At 40.9% G+C, this 18,578-nt stretch overlaps 1 protein-coding gene across 4 annotated transcripts in view; it reads right to left on the reverse strand.

Moving 5' to 3' along the window:
- The window catches only part of TAF4B (TATA-box binding protein associated factor 4b), a 79,142-nt gene that overhangs the window by 42,889 nt on the left and 17,675 nt on the right, over positions 1 to 18,578 (reverse strand). For all 4 annotated transcript variants that reach the window (XM_080382026.1, XM_080382025.1, XM_080382024.1 and 1 more), the window contains 6 exons: positions 15,756 to 15,904; positions 14,865 to 14,972; positions 10,461 to 10,628; positions 10,235 to 10,357; positions 7,994 to 8,083; positions 4,256 to 4,762 (listed from right to left, as the gene is read on the reverse strand). In XM_080382026.1, the coding sequence (XP_080238152.1) occupies positions 4,256 to 4,762; positions 7,994 to 8,083; positions 10,235 to 10,357; positions 10,461 to 10,628; positions 14,865 to 14,972; positions 15,756 to 15,904 (1,145 nt within the window). The remainder of the gene's footprint in view (positions 1 to 4,255; positions 4,763 to 7,993; positions 8,084 to 10,234; positions 10,358 to 10,460; positions 10,629 to 14,864; positions 14,973 to 15,755; positions 15,905 to 18,578) is intronic.

Below are 18,578 nucleotides of genomic sequence, written 5' to 3' on the forward strand. Positions count from 1 at the left end.
TAAAAGCCTCATTTCTATGCCTCCTAGCTAGTAGAACATGGGCTGCACTTTTGATACATCCTTTGGAAAAGTTCTTGATTATAAGTAGTAAAAAGATGTGCTTTTACCAAAGCACAAAATAATCAGCATCTTCAGACTGAATCTTATTTTTAGCAGCAAGAAGCTAATACAAAGGAATTTCCAGGGTCAAGAGACCACTTTTTCTCCTCTGCATCTTTTATTCTAACATTAGAAACTGTGAAGAGTGCTTGTACAGGAACACTGCGTAGGTTAGTTTAATGAAAGAATTGACATCTGTAATACTACTGACATTAGGCTGTCTCCTGTCATCTAACTTCATATTTATCAGTAAACATCACCAGCATAAGCATCACACATTCACAAAAAGAGGTACTTTGTGTATCAAACAGTCAAGATACACCCACCCATCCCCATATTAATAGCATCATGGTTTGGCATAGCAGCAGTAATGTAGAATAATTGAGCTAAAGGTGGTGTCTGAAAACCAGGTAACAAAGAGACAGCTCTTGAGAAGAAACACAAGATCCTTGAAAGGAAAGAACCACACAAGAACAGGAACAGACTGTGGATAGAGTCAAGGCTCACACGTGCAGCACTTCCTCGTGAAACAGTACGGACACTAACATTTGCTTCTGTATGTTTTTATCAAAGCACAGTTTGATCTTTCTGAAAAATCCCGTTTTCATACACTGGAAGTTACAAATAACATTAACAGCATCATTTATGTGTTCAGGTAATTACGGAGCCACTGACCAGCTCGGTCAAACTACTCTCAGGCTCCACCAGCACGCACACTGACATCCACCTAGAGATCCTCCCTACCACCAGCTAGAACGATGCTTCATCTTCAGCATGCAACAGCACAGGAGGAAACATAAGCATTCAAGATTAGGCATGGCAGACAAAAGAACAGAGATAAGCAATGTTAAATCAATAGTCTAGGTGGAGACTGGGAAATAAGTCAAGTAACCAAGCAGACTAGACCAACGAGAAACAGGTTGCGCTGGTAATAAAGCGGATTTCCTGTTTGCCATTCTAGCTGCTAGACTAACAAAAACTGGAGGTCCTTGGGACTTGCAACAGGAAAGGGCAACAATCCTAGAAATTTTGACAAGGATCTAAAGAATAGAGAACATCTTTGAGAAATAGTTATTGTCTCTTTTTTTCAGGTTAGCAGCACGAAGTAATAAAGAAAAGGGACTGTTCCTTTATGCCCCATTAAATAGGTTGACAGAGACATCAGAATAAAAAGCATCAACACAAGTAAAACAAAAAAATAAAAAAATGCAATGCAACATCCAGCTGACAGCACAGAGACAGCTGCTTGAGAGAGGCTTTGATTAGCCTTACTTGAACCTGTTTCACATTCATAAAGCGAAGTTCAGAGATTAGCAGAGAGATGTTGAGGTACCATCACACACTACAAGCAGTATTTACCTCATGAAGAAAGCCTCACCAGCTGAATGGAAAAGCATACATCCAGGACAAAAAAACCTTGAAAAATAACAGAGGCGACTCGTCTGTTCAAGAAAGCCCAGCTCTAAGGGGACTCAAAACTAATAACTCACTAAGAGCAAGCAGTTGGAACAGCACGAACACTTCATTCCTTTCTTCAACCGTTAGCAATGTCCAGGGAGAGCACCTCACTGGTAATTCCAGGGACAACACCATAAAATTCTTGCTCTTTATGCTTAATATGAAGCTGTCGTCTCTCAGCACCTTTCCCGCCATTGGAGGCCAGTGTCTGGTAATGTAAATTTTCATTTATTGTGCTTTATCAAAAGACAAAGCAATACTATACCAAGACAAGCTTTATTTCCAAGATGAAACTTCTTCGTAAGCCAACAATCTCAAATGAGGCTGCATTAAGAAAGTCACCAGGAAGGAACCCTTCCAAACATGGAACTCTCACAGCACAGGCATGAGATCAATCCCAACAGCATCCCTGAAGAACAGGTCCCTCAGCATCCGCTATATGAACCCAGAGTTTTGATAAGCATGCTACAGAAATGAAAGTTACATTTTGCATTGGTTTGGTCACAATTTTAAAATTAAAATACTACCATACTGCATTCCCACACACCACCATTAAAACAGAGCTGGAACATGAAAGTGTGCTTTACATTCCTCAAGCACAAGAGACCTAAATTAGAAATGGGAATGCAGAGGGAGCGTATGGCATCAGAAAACCCTGCAGGCTGGAAAAGGAAATAAATTGCTGGCAGCATTGTATAGACAGATTTGCACAGCTGGCATGTGCTTCCTTTCAGCTGGCAGCAGGACCCTTCTGTTTAGGGAGGGGAGGTCCAGGTTTGTTTTCTTGTGGAAGGAAACAGACCCTCTGTCCTTTCAAGCAAAGGCATTAGGGAAGACCTAGAAGATGCAGCCACTTCTACTAACTTGTTCTTTGTGCTAATAGGTTGTCTGAACAAACACCAAACTCCTGATATGACTAAGCTGCAAAGTGGTCAACTCAGCTCTTCAACTATGTCCAAGATCAAAATCAGATAGGTATTTTGAAGAGCAAATATTTTAACACTAAGCTTGTGATCTACAGAAATGAGGATAAAAACATGTTTTGTATGTAATTCAATGTTTGTAAGGCACAGTGAAGAAAAGCAATTGCAACAGGCTGCAATACTGCATTAGTGGAGAAGGCAGAAGTGATTTTTTGAGTTCACCAATATCATATTCAAGAACTGTTTTGACTCCCCAGTTTAGTGTTAAGCTTCCTCATCTATTTGTACAGATGGTCAACCTTTCCCCTGGATTACATCGACTTGCTGTGTAGCCAACAAACTGCTCTCCAAGCCTTGTACAACCTAAGAAGCCCTCATTTTCTTCTGGCTGAAATTTCAAATTTAGTCCTCAAAGACAGCAAGGTTACCAACTCCCTTTCCAATTTGGCTTTAGCTACTACTATCAAAGACTGTCAGTGCATATGCTTGATAACTGTTGTTTTGTTTTTTAAACAAACCCACTCATAAAAAGTAGCCCCTATCCCCTTCACAGAGCTGAAAGCTTTGCTCTTTTTAAGCAAATTTGGAAAGGTGAAAAGCTGGTAGTATAAGCTCTTTGTTTAGAATGCGGGATTCTTGTATTACATCCACCTTATACACTTTGAAAGGAAGAAAAATGAAAGAGGAAAACATTTTAGGGGTCTGAATACTGTTAAGTCAAGTATACACAATAAATAAACTACAAAGGGAATTCACACACGATGCCCTACTATACCTGTAGTAAGTAAATCTAGCTTCACAGGAAGTCTAAAGTTTTCCCCTCTTTTTAAGGAAAGAGATCTTTACAAGGAAGTCCTATTCAAGAATTGAGTTCTTTAGCTGGCAAAGGGAGACTATTCTCTCAAAATATGCGAGAACATTACTTAGTGAGTAGTGTGGTGTTTGACTGGTCCACCTCTATCTCAAACACCCATAAATCAAACCTAATGTACTTCACAATGTTCCTCTTTTGGGTATAGCTGTGATCCACAGTTTGTTGGTATTTAACATGAACATTAGCAAGAAGTTAACCTGTGCCAAGAAAAAAAAAATGTTAACCCATTGCTTTTGAGGGTATTGTTTTAATAAGACATTTATTCCTCCCAGAATTTGTTAGCTAATGAGGCCTGATAGAAAAAGCTTACTTTTCGATGACTTCATAATTAACATGTCTTAGTAAATGCAGAGGTCAGAACTCTGCTCTGAAAAGCTCCTTGAGCTAGTCTGTACATTTCGGTTAACATATCACTAAACATCATCAAGCCACTTGTGCCTGCAAAGTATCCAAGGTAAGAACCACTAAGGTACAGACACTGGAATCCCTGGTGGCTAGCTGAGGCACAGCCCTAACAGGGCATCTAACAGTAATTAATGTAAGCATCCCATCAGCATTTTCTGTTTCTGACACTAGCATTTCCTGCATTTTCTTTCAGATAATGATCTGGCTTTCCTGCACGCATAGCCAGGGTCAGAACTCTTATTCCCCCGTGTCTCAAGCTGGATGTTCAGTCTGGTGGAATGGTGATCAGCATGTCTTGCAAGAGACCGACCTTACACCTTGGCTTTAGATTCACCTTTTCAGCAAGGGCTTAATAACCAATTAACTCATGGCAGACTAGATTCATATGTTCATTTAAAAAAAAAAAGGCTAAGAATCAAATTGGTATCCTCTTTACAGAATGCTAGGAGTAAAGTAAAGAAGCCTGGTTACAGAGAAGTGAAGAAATTAATCTTACCAACTGTTTCACTTTAACCACTTGCTGAGCACCTACTGACTGCGCAACAACAGAGTTTGTCTGTGAGACTTTAATATTGATTGGGGTTCCAACGACTGGTTTCAAAGACTGCAGAGGGGTTGTGGTTGAAGATGCTGCTGTAGTGACTAGCAGTGGTTTTGCAGACTGGAGAGAGGACGTTGCTACTGCAGAGGTGAAGACTGGCTTGACAGTTTGGATAGCAGTCAGCCCTGACGTTGCTATTGTTGTGGCGAGGACTGAAGCTGCAGGCCGAAGAGATGCTGCCACCACTGCAGAAGAAACAGGCTTCACCGTCTGCATAGAAGCTGTTGCCGATGTGCTGGCAAGGGCTGGTTTTATAACTGGAGAGGCTGTGACTGTTACAGAAGACGGTGCTGCAGAGGTACAAGTCAAAAGAGCTTCTTGGGCTGGAGCTGGCTGCTGCATACACTGCTGGATAAAGCTCTGAGCATTGGGCATTAGCTGCCGTAAAGCAAGCATGCTTTTCTAGAAGAAAACAAAAAAATCACTAGATGTAACATCAGCAGAGTCTTCCACAATACCGATACATTAGCAACTGAATCCTCTCCTCATCTTCCAATTTAACTTTTCATGAGACAATAAATTACTTATTCCAAACAAGTTTCACTAGAATTCAGGCACTCTTAAATTGAAGACAATACTGCTCAGTAAAGACCGCAAGAATCACCACAACAGGCTGAACAAAGGTCAACAGTCACCACGGCTTCACTGCACATAGCAAATCCCATCTATAGGGAAACTCACCCATAACTTTGTTCTTTTGTTCAGATTTTTCAATGTGGAATTTATGTGTCAGCGTAAGACCACTTTAACTGCTCTACTACCTCAGAAAAATTTGTTTTGCCAAAAACCCTGCTATATTGTAACAGCTGTGTTTATTCCATAGAGCCTTTCTGACACGAGAACTACAAATTATCCAATAAAGTCAGAAACAAGCTCTGAAGATACCAGCACTTCTACACCAATACAGCTGTATCTACACTAGGGGGGGATACCACTTTAACAATGTCTGTGTAGCTGCAGCAGCACAACTTCGGCCAGACAGTTCCCTGCAACAGGAGAACATTAGTAAGGGTATCTGGCAACACCTCATTTTTACTACAGCTGTGTTTGAGAAGGTTAATGGACAGAATAATTGTCAAGCCCTCTACAGATTTTTCCCCTAGACTATGTACAATCTGTTATGGCTCAGAACCAGGGGAAATCAGTTCTGCAGCTACCTGTATATTCTCACAAATGCTTTTTTCCCCCCGCCTCCAGCATAGTGATGTTGCTCTGGGCTTCACACAAAAGGAACGTCTCACATGCTAATTTACTAAGTGAACAAATTATTTGCACATCTGGACCTTCTGTGGCACACCTATTTCTAGTGTTCACTCCCTGTTCTTTTAAAAGGCTGCTCAGCTTTCCTCATGCTCCTGGATGCAATTTATTTATCAAACACATCCAGCACAGATTTGAAAATCAAGCAGGCTTCACAGCCAAGTCACTGTTCTTTTCCACTTATTGGAACAGACAAAACAAAACACATGCAACTTCATCAAAAACCTGCAGCTTAAAGATAAGAGACAACTCCAAAGAGTCCTTCCTAAAATTCCACTTCACTAAAAGTGAATTGGCAACAAGCTGTACCAAATTTCTTTCCAGACTTGAGCTGCAAGCATTTCCCCCCCAAATAAGGCCAGCACCAATCCTCACAGCACCTTAGAGAAGTGCTCCTGAAGTCAGCTTCCATTTGGCACTTAGCCCTGCCACTGCTGCTCAAAGTTACAGACCAGACCTAACTGGTGTGTACCAACTACACATCCTGACGACACTTCAGAAAAAAAGCTACCAGGGTGCAAGGCACGGGTAACGCTACAAAGTCAGCTATTTTTGACCACGATGTCTAAACATTTCAGAAGTCACAGTATCTCTTTGTTGATATAGCATGCAACAGGGAGACAGCGCCTTGTCAAGGGTTTATGGGGTATGGATACTGCCCAAAACAGAAAAGCCTAGGTGATGCCAGTATCTGGCAGCATGCTGCAAGAGAAACGTGCAATGGCTCTGCTGTGATAGGGCAGGGTCTGACACTTGCTGATGAACCCAACTCAGCTTCTGTGTAACTGCCTCAAGGTCTATGCACCAACTCCAGCAGCTCTCCACACTGCGGGACGGCTTATTAACTCAGGCTGAGCCCCTTCTGTGAGTGCATGAGGACAAGAGTGCTGTGCTAAACCTTGGGGGCCCCAAAGGAGTGGAAGCATTAGCAAGTGCAGTGCGGCCACCCCTCAAGTCCTCTGCATAAGCTAGTTTGGGGCTATCAGGGCTCACCAGCTCCAAACAAGGTCTAGCTGTGCCAGATCTAGCCTGGGTCTGCGCAGAGCTACTGAGTTCACCTGCACTGTTTTGGGAACACAGCACAGCAGGTCCCGTGCAGGCACAGGCAGCCCATGTCCAGTGGGGTTCATTAGCCAAGCCCCCGGACAAAGCAGCTACACTACTTCTGAAGCCAAACTTGCCCTGGCAGTTAGTAGAGCTCTGCTGAGACGCTGTGCAGCTCACAGGAAACCTCTGCCAGTCACACTGTCCCTGTACTCACAGTGAGCCCCATCCTTCTGCAGCCAGAGCTGCACTGGATGCAAGAAAGCCCATACCCTGAGCTGTCTGCTTTTCTAGCTTTTTCAGGGGCATTTAAGAAGCCTCCAGGGAATTAAATAGAGAATAAACGACCAACATGAAAATTTTACATCAAGCCCTGCAGAGATGGCTGTAGTCTTCTAGACTCATGGCAAGCTTGCTAGCAAGCACTTAAAGGTTGCCACCGTAACAAAAATATTCATCCCACACTTGAACAGATTAACACCAGCCATCTAAAGCAGTATCAACATTATTACATACATTATTATATGTGCTGTCAAATAATAAGGAAGAGGACAAACTCCAGAAAACCTGTCCCAGCTAACTATTCTTCCTTGATTCTCCATCATGTCTATAGTGAACACTGAGCAAAAGTGCAGAACTATCAAGCCTATGAATACTGTGTACATGGTGTTTAAGTAAATGTAACCAAGTTTTCCATGTTTTCACTGGGATTTAATGTTTGCTGTACAAAGATGTTTATTTTTATTTTGTTAATTCCACCATATGATTGAAAGTGTTAAGAGAGTGTTTTTTAATTTGCATGTTTATTTGCTTGAATGGAGGTAGAATTGTCCTGAGTTACTTTTCCCAAACTGCAGTGTCAGAATCTTTCTGGAGAAAAGGGTGGGGGTTTTTTCTGCCTCTAGTTACACACAAACCATAAAACATGTGAACAGCTTTATGTAGATTTTTAATCTTAAATACTGCATAAGCTGTGCAAAGCCACTGTTCTCAGTCTTCTGCTTTAAAACCCAGTTTTCATGAGAAAGTAAGAGGTCATCTTAGTATAGCTGCCCTACCGCAGATGCACCAGCTTCCTAAACATTAGTCTCCACTAACAGCTAGAGGCTAATTACTCTTCAATTTAAGAACACAGCATAGATTACTCCCCAGAAATCCTAAGTCCCCAAAAAATTCTTTCCAAGAGCAAACAGTCACACAGGGCTGGCTTAAGCACCATTTCCCCAACTAATCCAAGCAAATACCTATCTGAATGCTCAGACTCTTTCTTTTCTGGTCCTCCTCCCTCGCCTCGTTAAATACTGCATATCCAAATCAGATGATGCTTACCTTGAGAAAAGGAACTAAATACGGTTGTGGAGATGACTTGAGCTCTTTGTAGAGCTTTTTTGTAAACTCTTCTGGTTCAATTCTTGCTTCCTAAGAGGAAAGTATAATTACAATGAGAAATTATAACTATGAATCTACCATATATATTCCCCCAGATATTGTCAAAAATTCATGGAAATTTACATTATCACAGAACTGTTCGATTTCAGTACTCATTTTTTTTTTTCCTTCTGTATTTTTAAACAAAATGTTCTAGGATAGAAGGATGTTGTAATTTAGACATAGTAGTATCAAATTAAACTACTTTTTTCAACTACAGGCAGTTAACATACTTAAGGATACATGTTCAAGCACCCATTCCCTTAACTGATTGAAACAAGTTTAAGTAGCACTGATCCTTTTGAGTACCTCATTGTTATACAGAGATATTTAAAATCCACTATTTTTCTGTAGGGGTAGTTTGCCTGCATAGAGATCAATTTAAAGAGATGGAGACAGAAGACAACTCGGTAGTTTTTGTAAGACAATTCTAGTCTAATGCACACATAGCATAATAAAGCAGAACACTTAATACTGACTTTCAAAAGCAGGAGAAACTGAACTTCAGAACATCACTTCTGCACACCACTACAGTAACAGCCTTCTGGCTTGCAGAGTACAGTTTTTCTTTCTTAATGCTTTCCATGCTGCCCCAACAGGAACACCTGACTCCAGGGCTTGGGCAGGTTAGGAAGCTGCAACAGACTTCACAGACCCCTCAGCAGGACCATGACAGGGTGGTGGGTAGCCCCAGACACTACTGCCCTTTCTCACCCTCCCAGGTGAGACCCTGACACAGAGTCACCAAGAATATTACCTCCTCTAAAAAGCTGCAGACACACAAGGAAGAGGGACCCCAGCACCAATCTCAGTCTCTGCAGATAAATTACTTCTCTAAACTGTAGTCTCCTTTGGAACAACTGTTCCAAGGAGCTACATGACCAGAGCAAGGGTGTTAAGGACCGTATATTCACAGACAAACCAAACTTAGAGCAGCTCTCCTATTTAGTCATTTGATCTGCTGCCTGTTAGGTCTCACCGAGTTGTGGATACAGGTCACCAAGGTCTCACAGATACAAATGCAGTGATTTGGTACACTACATCTCTGTGCACACAAGGTGCTTGACACTCACTTCATAAGATGCTGCCTTAAGGACCATTTTACTTCACAGCTGCTGTTTACTTGTTTCTTTCACACATACAAAACATTAATTTATTTCACATTTAAATCATATACACAAACTGAATGGCAAAAGAACAGCATTTTAAAATACTACAAAAAGCAAACAAGTGCACAGTTAATGACGTATTAATGTCTGGTAACAAGAGTTCTTAAAAATAAAAAAGTACTATAAGCACAAGAAGGAACAACTCCAGTATTTTCCTACAGAAGCAAGGTGTATAGTCTGGGCAGGGACACAGAGGCAGGGGAATCAGATTTTTGCAAAATTTGCTCTCTGAACAATCTGCTCTCTGTAATTACACCTCCATTTACACCATGTGTTTCTAGACTGAAAATCCTTTGGTACCACTAGCAAAGCCATCTCCCTCCACCAGCCTTCTGCAATGGTGGAACAACAAAACAGCAGCAGTGGTCAAATGCAAAGACAAGAAGTGGCAGGAGAAATTGTTACCAAGAAAACCCAGCTGTGCTGGGTTACAGCATGAAGCAGCATACAGAAGCTACCTACAAGGAGAGAGAGAGGTCGGCAGCCATCATGTTATTTTCTCCATCCCATTGTCTAAAGACATAGATAATGTCATCCTTGTTCCACTGGAGCTTCACTATCAACCTGAAAATCAGTTCTGTCTTGGAATCAAGCAGTAGTATAGACATAGCACTGCACTATAACCTCCATGGCAATACTCTTGCTGTTGAGGACTCAAAAATACACACCACAAAAAAAACCAGCTCAGATCCAGAAGCTGTATTAACACTGTCAGCTCCTCCTGCTGTCAGTTACCTGTGTGCATAAAATGAACAGGGTGGGGGTGGGGTGGGTAAATATATAATGGGATCCAGTTAAAAGAAGAGCTATAATTTAAGACTTGAAAAGGGTCAGATATACTCAGCTACAAATCCAACTCTTCAGCTGTTCAAAGAAAAAAAGAAAAAAAAAAGACAAGCAACAGAACTACAACAAAGAATGTAAAAAGCGATACACAAATGATACAGACTGTTTAAAAAAAATAAAATCTTACCAATAAATTTTGTACGAGATTCTTCACATTCTGCCCCATCTCAGGGGCTTGAGGTCCACTAGATGCCAGCTTTATTAGCGTAGCAAGAAAATTCTTGCATTTCTTCACATTCTCTAGCATCTCCTAATGTAGAAATAAAGAGAAGACTTAGATATTGCATTGGCTGTCCAATCTCTGATGAATATAGAGAATGTTAATTTTTAATTAAACTTCTTTTTTTCCTTACTGTAGAAGCGCTGGTCTGTGCTACTGTTGTGCCCTCTGCTTTCACAGAGACTGCCTTTTGGGAGATAGCTTGTGCAGGTGGTCCTGTAACTGGAAGTTTTACAGGTGTTCCAGTACTCGAAGGCTTTACAGCAGTAACTGTAGTAACACTAGCTGTTGCAGCTGCTGGCTGAAAGGAAAAATTAACACTTTTTAACCAAAGACTAATGTGACAAACACTGTATTCTACTAGCATATAAGGTGGAGCCCTCCCTCCACACTACTATTTAGAACTTACATAAGCCATTTTTAAACTTTGTTTTTAAAGTTTGGATTCATATGCTTTGAGAGGCTCTATTTAATACACTAAGTGACAGAACCCCCACAGCTATAATGCTGTTTTTAAATCAAGGGTGGGGTGAAGAAATGGTCGAGGCTCACCCACACTTAAGCACTGCCTGCAACTTCAAGTGAAGACAGAAAGGTAAAGTTGTCTTGAACAAGCCAACATATTAACTTTGCCAGGCTCCTACAGTCTAAGCCTAATGAATTTTGGACAATACTAAGCCAGCTGATACTACTCTGAAGATAAATAATCACTTAAGGTTGTCTTTATCTTCCTTTCTTCCCCTTACAGCTGCTCTACTGATTGCCCTTACTCTATCACGAGCAGGGTAGGCAGAGGATGGTGTCCACTCGAAGGATGCCTGTGCCAGCAGAAGCAGCCAGCTGAGCAAATGCAACCTTAACAAGCTCTTCCTGCCTTTTCCTCAAGGGGAGCAGTTTGGATCTCTCCTCTACCCAAACACAAACCCTCACCAAAATAGTTATTTTGAGGCCCCTCTTAAAAAGATCTCATTACAATTCACCAACAGATTCAGAAGCTCCAGCCACAAAGAGTTATGAAGGTTTAGGAAAAAATAAGAACACAATTGCCCCTCTCCTTTGCAAACCAGGCTAAACAGTAGTTTCCAGAGGAAAGTGACTAAATGAAGTATTCCTACTTCAGATTTTAAAAAGAAAAAGAAATAAAACCACACCCCCCAAAATCCCAACAAGGTTATTCTAATACAACAGAATACATTACGAGTAAAAGACTTAACCTCTACAAAACCAACTACTTTCCATTTCTCAACCTGAGAACTAAAAAGCCAGATCGAACCTGCAGATTACAGAAAAGCAAGAGTTTCAGGTTAGTGTTTGAAACCTGAAGTTGAGTGCCATTTTTCCTCCAAACCTCTCAAGCGAAAGGGAAAGTCTGGTTTTGTAGGCTAAATTCTAGGTTCGTATCTGCACAACACACACAATTGCTTTCACCTACTCTTAATACATTTAAGCACCCCAGTTTAGTCCAACAATCACAAATTAATACTTGCTAATTGCATTACTAAGACAGTAACACAAGAACCTAACTTATCCTACCATGGATAAAAACTAATCAGAGCAGGACAGACACCATGTAGAATACCAAAGGGCTTTTAAGTCTTTCAGGATAGGGAAAATTCATGATCTAACACTTGAAACTAAAGCAAAACACTGGCACTTTAGTAATTTATTTATACTTTTTTTTTTTCCTGGGTGGGTGCCCCCCTCCCCCCCCCGGCTGCTGCCAGCTTGACATGAAAGAAGCAGGCAGCTACCAGAAAGCTTTCCAGCTTAGGCTCCCACTGTTGGTAACACTTTAATCGCTCTCTGCAGGATCTTTGCCACCACCACTGCCTCTTCCAAGGATGAGGCTCAACAGCTCTAAGACCACAGGGAGGCAAACTGGGCATGAGAATCCCACAAACAGATGGACCAGAGGAAGACGAAGGGGACAGAGTACAGATCTGCCAAGCTGCAATGCCCTGGGCTTTTAAAAGTCGAAAACATGAGGTTCACAGGAGCTGATCTCTTGCAAATTCCAGCATGTTTACACATCATGACCAGAATGGCATTTTATCAGCTGAGGGAGGGAACAACAGGAAGTCTGCTGGACCCTTTTCCCAGGAAGATGGATATATGGGAATTAACTTCTGTCATCTACCCTCAACCTTTTTCACTACTGACAATTCTCATTCTCACTTCGAGCAACAGAGAAACCATTGCCACAAAAAAAAATGGCATTAACCCTGCATATTTTGAAGTTATTTCAAGAGAAGTGCTCTGCATCTAAATGAAAGTGCCCCAGCATGATGCTAATTAGATACTTTGCAGCTCTGTTATCCCATCTGGGAAGAAGGTAGAAAATAAAAATGCAGGTATTTTGTCTAACCTCAGAGCTTAAACATTCAAGAACGTCAAAAAATAGAAACATATTTGTAGAGGAGGAGAATAATCATGAAGTCAGTAACTAGAGAGAGTTTTGCAGATAGTACTGTACTTGACACAGGATAAGAGATACACAACCAAGCCAAGCATTACGTCCTCTCTGCTGTCTCCTGTTTTTTGTGATGACATACTTCCACACTAACATTCCTCTCCCGTGACCTCAAAAACTGTCAAGACTAACATCAGCAAGTTCTTCTAGGACTAGTGAGTGAACCACTGCCAATGAAACAGACCCAAGGGCTCTTCCTTCCTTTCTCCAGACAGTTCCTGCAACCTTACGCACAGAATCCCTTGTCATCACTATACTCTTGTCCACCCTAGGCAGTGTAAAGAGTGAAGCGACCCTGCAATGGGAGGATGTATCCATATTGCACCTATTTACTCTTTATTGTACAAGTAGCTTGTACAGAGGGCTATGCAATCCTCTGCAAAACAGAGGGGCTTCAAGGAAGCCACTCAAAACAGAACAGTGCTATTAATTTTTCCTGGAGTCATCATTCCTGCTGTTTGAATCCAGCCCTATGGCTCATCCAAGTGCTCAAGTTTCTACAAAAGAAAAAAATGGCTTACAAAAAAATATGCCATGTCTCTCTCTTTAAATATCCCAGAAGAACAAAAAATTACATCAAAACTGGACCCAAAAAGTACAGAAGAACCAAGTCAAAGGCAAATATAAGTTAAAAAAGGAAAAGTTAATAGCACAATGAATCTCAATATTTATCCACATGAAAAATATGAGGATGCAGGCAGCTTCATCCATCAGATGGAAGAAAGCTTTACCTTCATCTCTTCTCCCCAGTGCAAGAGTAGCGTTAGTAGACGACTATTACTTTTATATCCTAAAGATCTCTATGCAGAGATCACAAGCACATGGTTTGCAATCTAGTATCCTAAAATAAAAGTGAGTAAGGAATACCTGTTAGTGTTCTTAGACACAAAGCATACGTTGTTGCCATTCTAAGCAAAATAGAAAATGTATTAAGAGAGGCCTCTGCGTTTTCCCTTTTAGCCTCAATATAATCCATTTGTAGTGAGAAGGAAGGGAAAAAAAAATAATCACAGATAAAGCCGAGTAGTTTTCAGTTCCCGATACAGAAGAACAGCAGGAGGATGAATTTCTAAGTCAGATTGTTAGTTACCACTGTCAGCGAACACATTCCCCAATCCTTCAAACACCCTCAAGGTCAAGAACATACATCCAGCATGTTTTTTTGAATGACTCATCCCGCTCATTTACTGAGTGCTTGGTCTACCGCTACAGCCCAGTCTCCTTCAAGCCCTTATTCACAAAAGATAAGGTACAAGCTTCTTCCCGATTTCTTCTCCAGATTTTAGCTGCAGAAAGTAGTTTTCTTTTCATCGTACATGCTTATCCAGAACTCTGGTCCCCAAGAGCAAAGGATGAACTGTATCTAAAAGTCTCATATTCTACAGGTGGCAGGAGCCTCTGCAGAAGAGTCCTACAACATTTTTCTCCAGAAAAAGAGAAGGCGGGCCTAGGAAGTAAGAAAAAACACTATCTAAAAATAATGAAGCATGTCCAACCACTGTATTTACAGTTATATCTGTCGGAACCTGTCTGCCAGACTCAGAGAACAGAGGTTTTCATCTACAACCTTTCTCCAGTTTTTAATGGGGGATGGGGGGTGGGGTGGAGAAGATCATGAAAAACAGTTTGACTGGTGCAGACAGCTCATTTTCTCCTCCACATTATCTCAGGTATACTCCCCCCCGCCCCGCCAAGGAATCAAGGAACCCCAACAGGACAGAGCATTAGAAGTCTCAGTCTCCCAGAAAAGCTTCAGCTAGAGCTTGAAAGAGTTCTGTCATAGGGTACAGAAGCACTGGAAATGGCTTTCTAAAGTATTTATTTTATCTATTGTTCATGTGCTTTCTACTGTAACCAGACAAGATGCTCTGACACACACTGGCAAAAACGTAATATAATTATGTATTTTTTAAAAAGACATTCAGGAAAGAATTTGTGAGGACAAAAGTTACCAAGCTTACTGAAAAACAGATTAAGAATTAATAATAACAAGAATGCATCCACATCTTCTTCAGCTCTCTCTAGCACTTATTTTTATTCCACTGCACTATAAAGCTTGACACCTACCTGTATTACAGCAGGTGGCTGAACAGTAGAAGCCACAGAATTTGTTGTTTCAGATAATGGTTTCACAGGAGTAGCTACTACTTTCTTTAGCAACTGGGTGCCAGAGTTCTTTAAAAAAAAAAAAAAATTAAACATGTGCAGAGAACAGTTATCAGGCAAGTCAATGACAGACACTGAAGTTAGTACCTGCTCTTGTCCAATATAAACCAAGACACCCACTCCTACAGTAACAATACAGGCATCATTCACATAGTTCATATAGTTTAAACATTGTTCAACAAAGCTATTTATCTACCAGTTTAATATTCCAGAACAGATTCAGAGACATTTAGATGCAATGCCTAATTAGAATAAAACAGTTAAAGGATGAGAATGCTGGCAAGAAATATGCAGCCTCATACTTTTTTGTATCTGTTTTTACTCTTGCATGCTGACCACATTACAAGAAATCGAAGCAAAAACCCAGCAGAGCTCAGGGAAGAAGGAACGTCGTGGAGGCATGGGAAAGGTCCTCGGCTTCAAAGAAGTATCCCACCAGAGGATCGCAAGGTTGCAGCTACTAGCAGTAACCATTTAGGTAGGGGTTTTGGTTTGGGGTTGTTTGGTTGTTGTTGGTTTTGTTTGTTGTTTTTTCTTCTTAAAACCCTTTACATCATTATCATCACCACAGAGGAATTCCTTAATTTGAACTACACCACATGTAACGGCTAGCAGTTTTCTTCAAATTGAGAAAGTAAAGCACATAGCAATGTTTATGTGCAAAACCAAACACCATCAAGCTGTTCAGAAAGTGTTCAGATGCTTATTTAACCCTCCCCAAGTTATCTGCAAACCCGGTTGTAACTATGTAACATACAGCCACATCTTACTAAAACTACAAAGAGAAGTTACCTGTACAGCACATATTCTGATTGCAGGTGTGCTGGTCGGTACAGATGGCCTCACGCTCGTGTTATTTTGTGGTTGGTTCTGTGCTTGTGCTATTGCTTGTTGAGTTACTAGCATTAGTTGGCCATTACTGCTTCTGATAAGAACAGTTCCTGTTGGAGAAAAACATCCAAACTGTTAGAAATTAAATGATATTATGGCTTTCCTATGCTTCTGTGGAAGAAATAAATAGACCACACTGATAAGATATTGCAATATTTAGTTTCTTACTCCAAGGAGCAGCTACCCAGAAGTGTCAGATCTAAGCGTACATCAGCGGTACTGCATTTATGACAGAAAACAATTCCTAAAATCAAGAAAAAGACTTAAATCGACAGCCACATCACAGCACTATGTGCATACAAGATGCAAAATGCAAAGCAGTTCATCACTTGAGTCAGAAAGGAATTGTGGGTATTAAAAAGTCAGACACCGCCACACACACACACTCTGGGATTACTTTAACAGGAACTTCTTTAACCAGTTCTTCAACCTGAAGCAGTCATTACCACTATCACACTGGGCTGCCTCTATACATTTTCACTTTCTTAACATTTAGGCACATGCTTACAGATGAAGACAAGGTTTAGCAAAAAGCTGCAGTGGGAACTGAAGCCTGATTAATAGCAGTTCCCCTGCCTGTATCAAGGCCACCCCCCTCGCTCAGAGGGCAGTGGTCTCCAAGGAAAGGCAAGGCCACCCGGACATTTGAAACTGTCCCATTGCCAAGGGTCTGTTAAAACCATGCATTTTAATGCTTTTCAATCAAAGCAGCTTACAGTCAAATAGGAAGATTCCAATGGGAAAGGAAGGAGAAAGAAGAAAAAAACCTCAAAAAACAAAAGAAACTCTTCAGCCTTGCTTCGTTGCTTTTTTAGGTTTTCCTTTCAAACCTACAGCAATTTCAGCCCATCACGATTCAACTCCTACCACCCTTCTCCTACCCCATCAGCTATAACGACAAACAATTGAACAGTTAACAAACAATCAGTATTTTTACTGCAGCTTTCAAATGAAAATCACCCTGAGGACTATCAGTCAGATGCCAAGCGCAGTCCCATCTTCCCTGCATTTGGAAACCATTCAGCTGCCAATGCCACCTCCTCCTCCCCCCAGCTGCCTCAGGGCTCTGGAAAATCCACACCTTACAGGGGAGTCACAAATACAAAAAGCCAGCTGGATCCCTGGGCTGAACCACTTCAGATACTTCAAGAGAGCTACAGAGCACCCCACCTTCGCAGGTGCATCACCTCCTTTACCTTCAACAGCAGCTGCTGCAGAGTCCATCGCACCAGGACCACCATCCCCAAACACCTCGCTCAAAGGCCTTTTGCATAAAAGAGAGGTGGATGGGAGGATGCTAGATACTTAATTAGGACCACCTCAACATTTTTGGAGGTCTGCATTAAATTTCTTGCAAGTTATCCAATACTTGAAGAATGCCAAATCTTTCCTGATGTAAAACAAGACTGCATCTATTAAATAGTCTTTTTTACTACCTGGTTAGGCTGGAAGCTGTCACAATACTGCTGTACAATACAGCCTAAAACACTGCTTCTGTCTGAGTTTAAATGAACACAACAGGAAAAGCCACAAGCGCTCTGTGCTGGGTTTTCTTAAATAAATACATAAATAAATCAAGCTATAACCACATGCTCAGAAACAGCTTTTCATCCTCCATATCTAAAAGCATAAGAGGATATTGTAAGACAACACAAAACTAGGCATAAAATTCTGTAATGTCAACATATTTTCATTTACATAGCAAACACAAACTGAGACTACAAGAGTAGCATCTGGAAGACCCTCCTTTCTCAAGCAGGCTTTAGTAGATGAGGCAGATGCACAAGATGGTTGCACATCCAGAAAAATACTCTTACTCCATCTGACAACTCAGCTTTCTCCTCCTCCAAAGTCTTGACTAATTTAGGTACAGATGGATCTTTTAATTTAATCAATGAATAGCCAGAATCACAGAAAACATCAGATTTCTGATTTGCTTTTCATGCCATCTTATTTTGACATTGGTTCATGACTGTCATGTTTTTCATCATTCCAAATACATTTCATCATCAGTCAGAAAAAGGGCATTTTTCTCCTTGTTCACACTTCATGCTTATGCAGATTCTAGGGGCAGAAAAAAAAGCTGACAGTACCACACATTTTGATAGCAATAGCATTTCTCTCTGTTCTAGGTCTACATTCGGGTTGGTAGGAAGGTTGCTACTGGAAGTTTGCGACTTTTCTAAGCTTGCTTTAAAATGCTATTGCTAGCTCCACTCTTTGAGAAGGCCCATACAAATTTATCACTTAATTCCTTCAGAGATTTGGAATGCGTTAAGTGCTTCGTTTTCATGTATTTCGATATTTTGTCATACTCATTACATTTATTTTTTAAGCCAAACTGTCAGAAGCATGATTTCTACTTCTCTGAATCCTACTGCATACCAGAAACAGCATCATTACCAGCCAACTTGATTACAGCACTGGAATGCTTGTTTTATTTTTTACACTACTGTTCTGAAGTTTCAGTTAGCATTTGCCAGAGACGGAAACCCTCTGCCTGAAGAGTATCCCATCCTCCAGTCACTTGAATGGAGAATTTCCAGCGGATTCCACTTGACAGAAAATTAACTCAAGAGTAAAACAGCTAGCAAGCTCATGCAAATACAATACAGTTCATATACAAATTCATGAACATCTCAAAATAAAAAGTTAACAAAACCCAACCACAACCAATATTAACAAGTCCCAGTAGCCTCTTTACATTTGACCATGACAGCAATG

The sequence above is a fragment of the Falco punctatus genome (genome assembly GCF_963210335.1).
Source record: "Falco punctatus genome assembly, chromosome: 3".
In the NCBI taxonomy this organism is placed as follows: Eukaryota; Metazoa; Chordata; class Aves; order Falconiformes; family Falconidae; genus Falco; species Falco punctatus.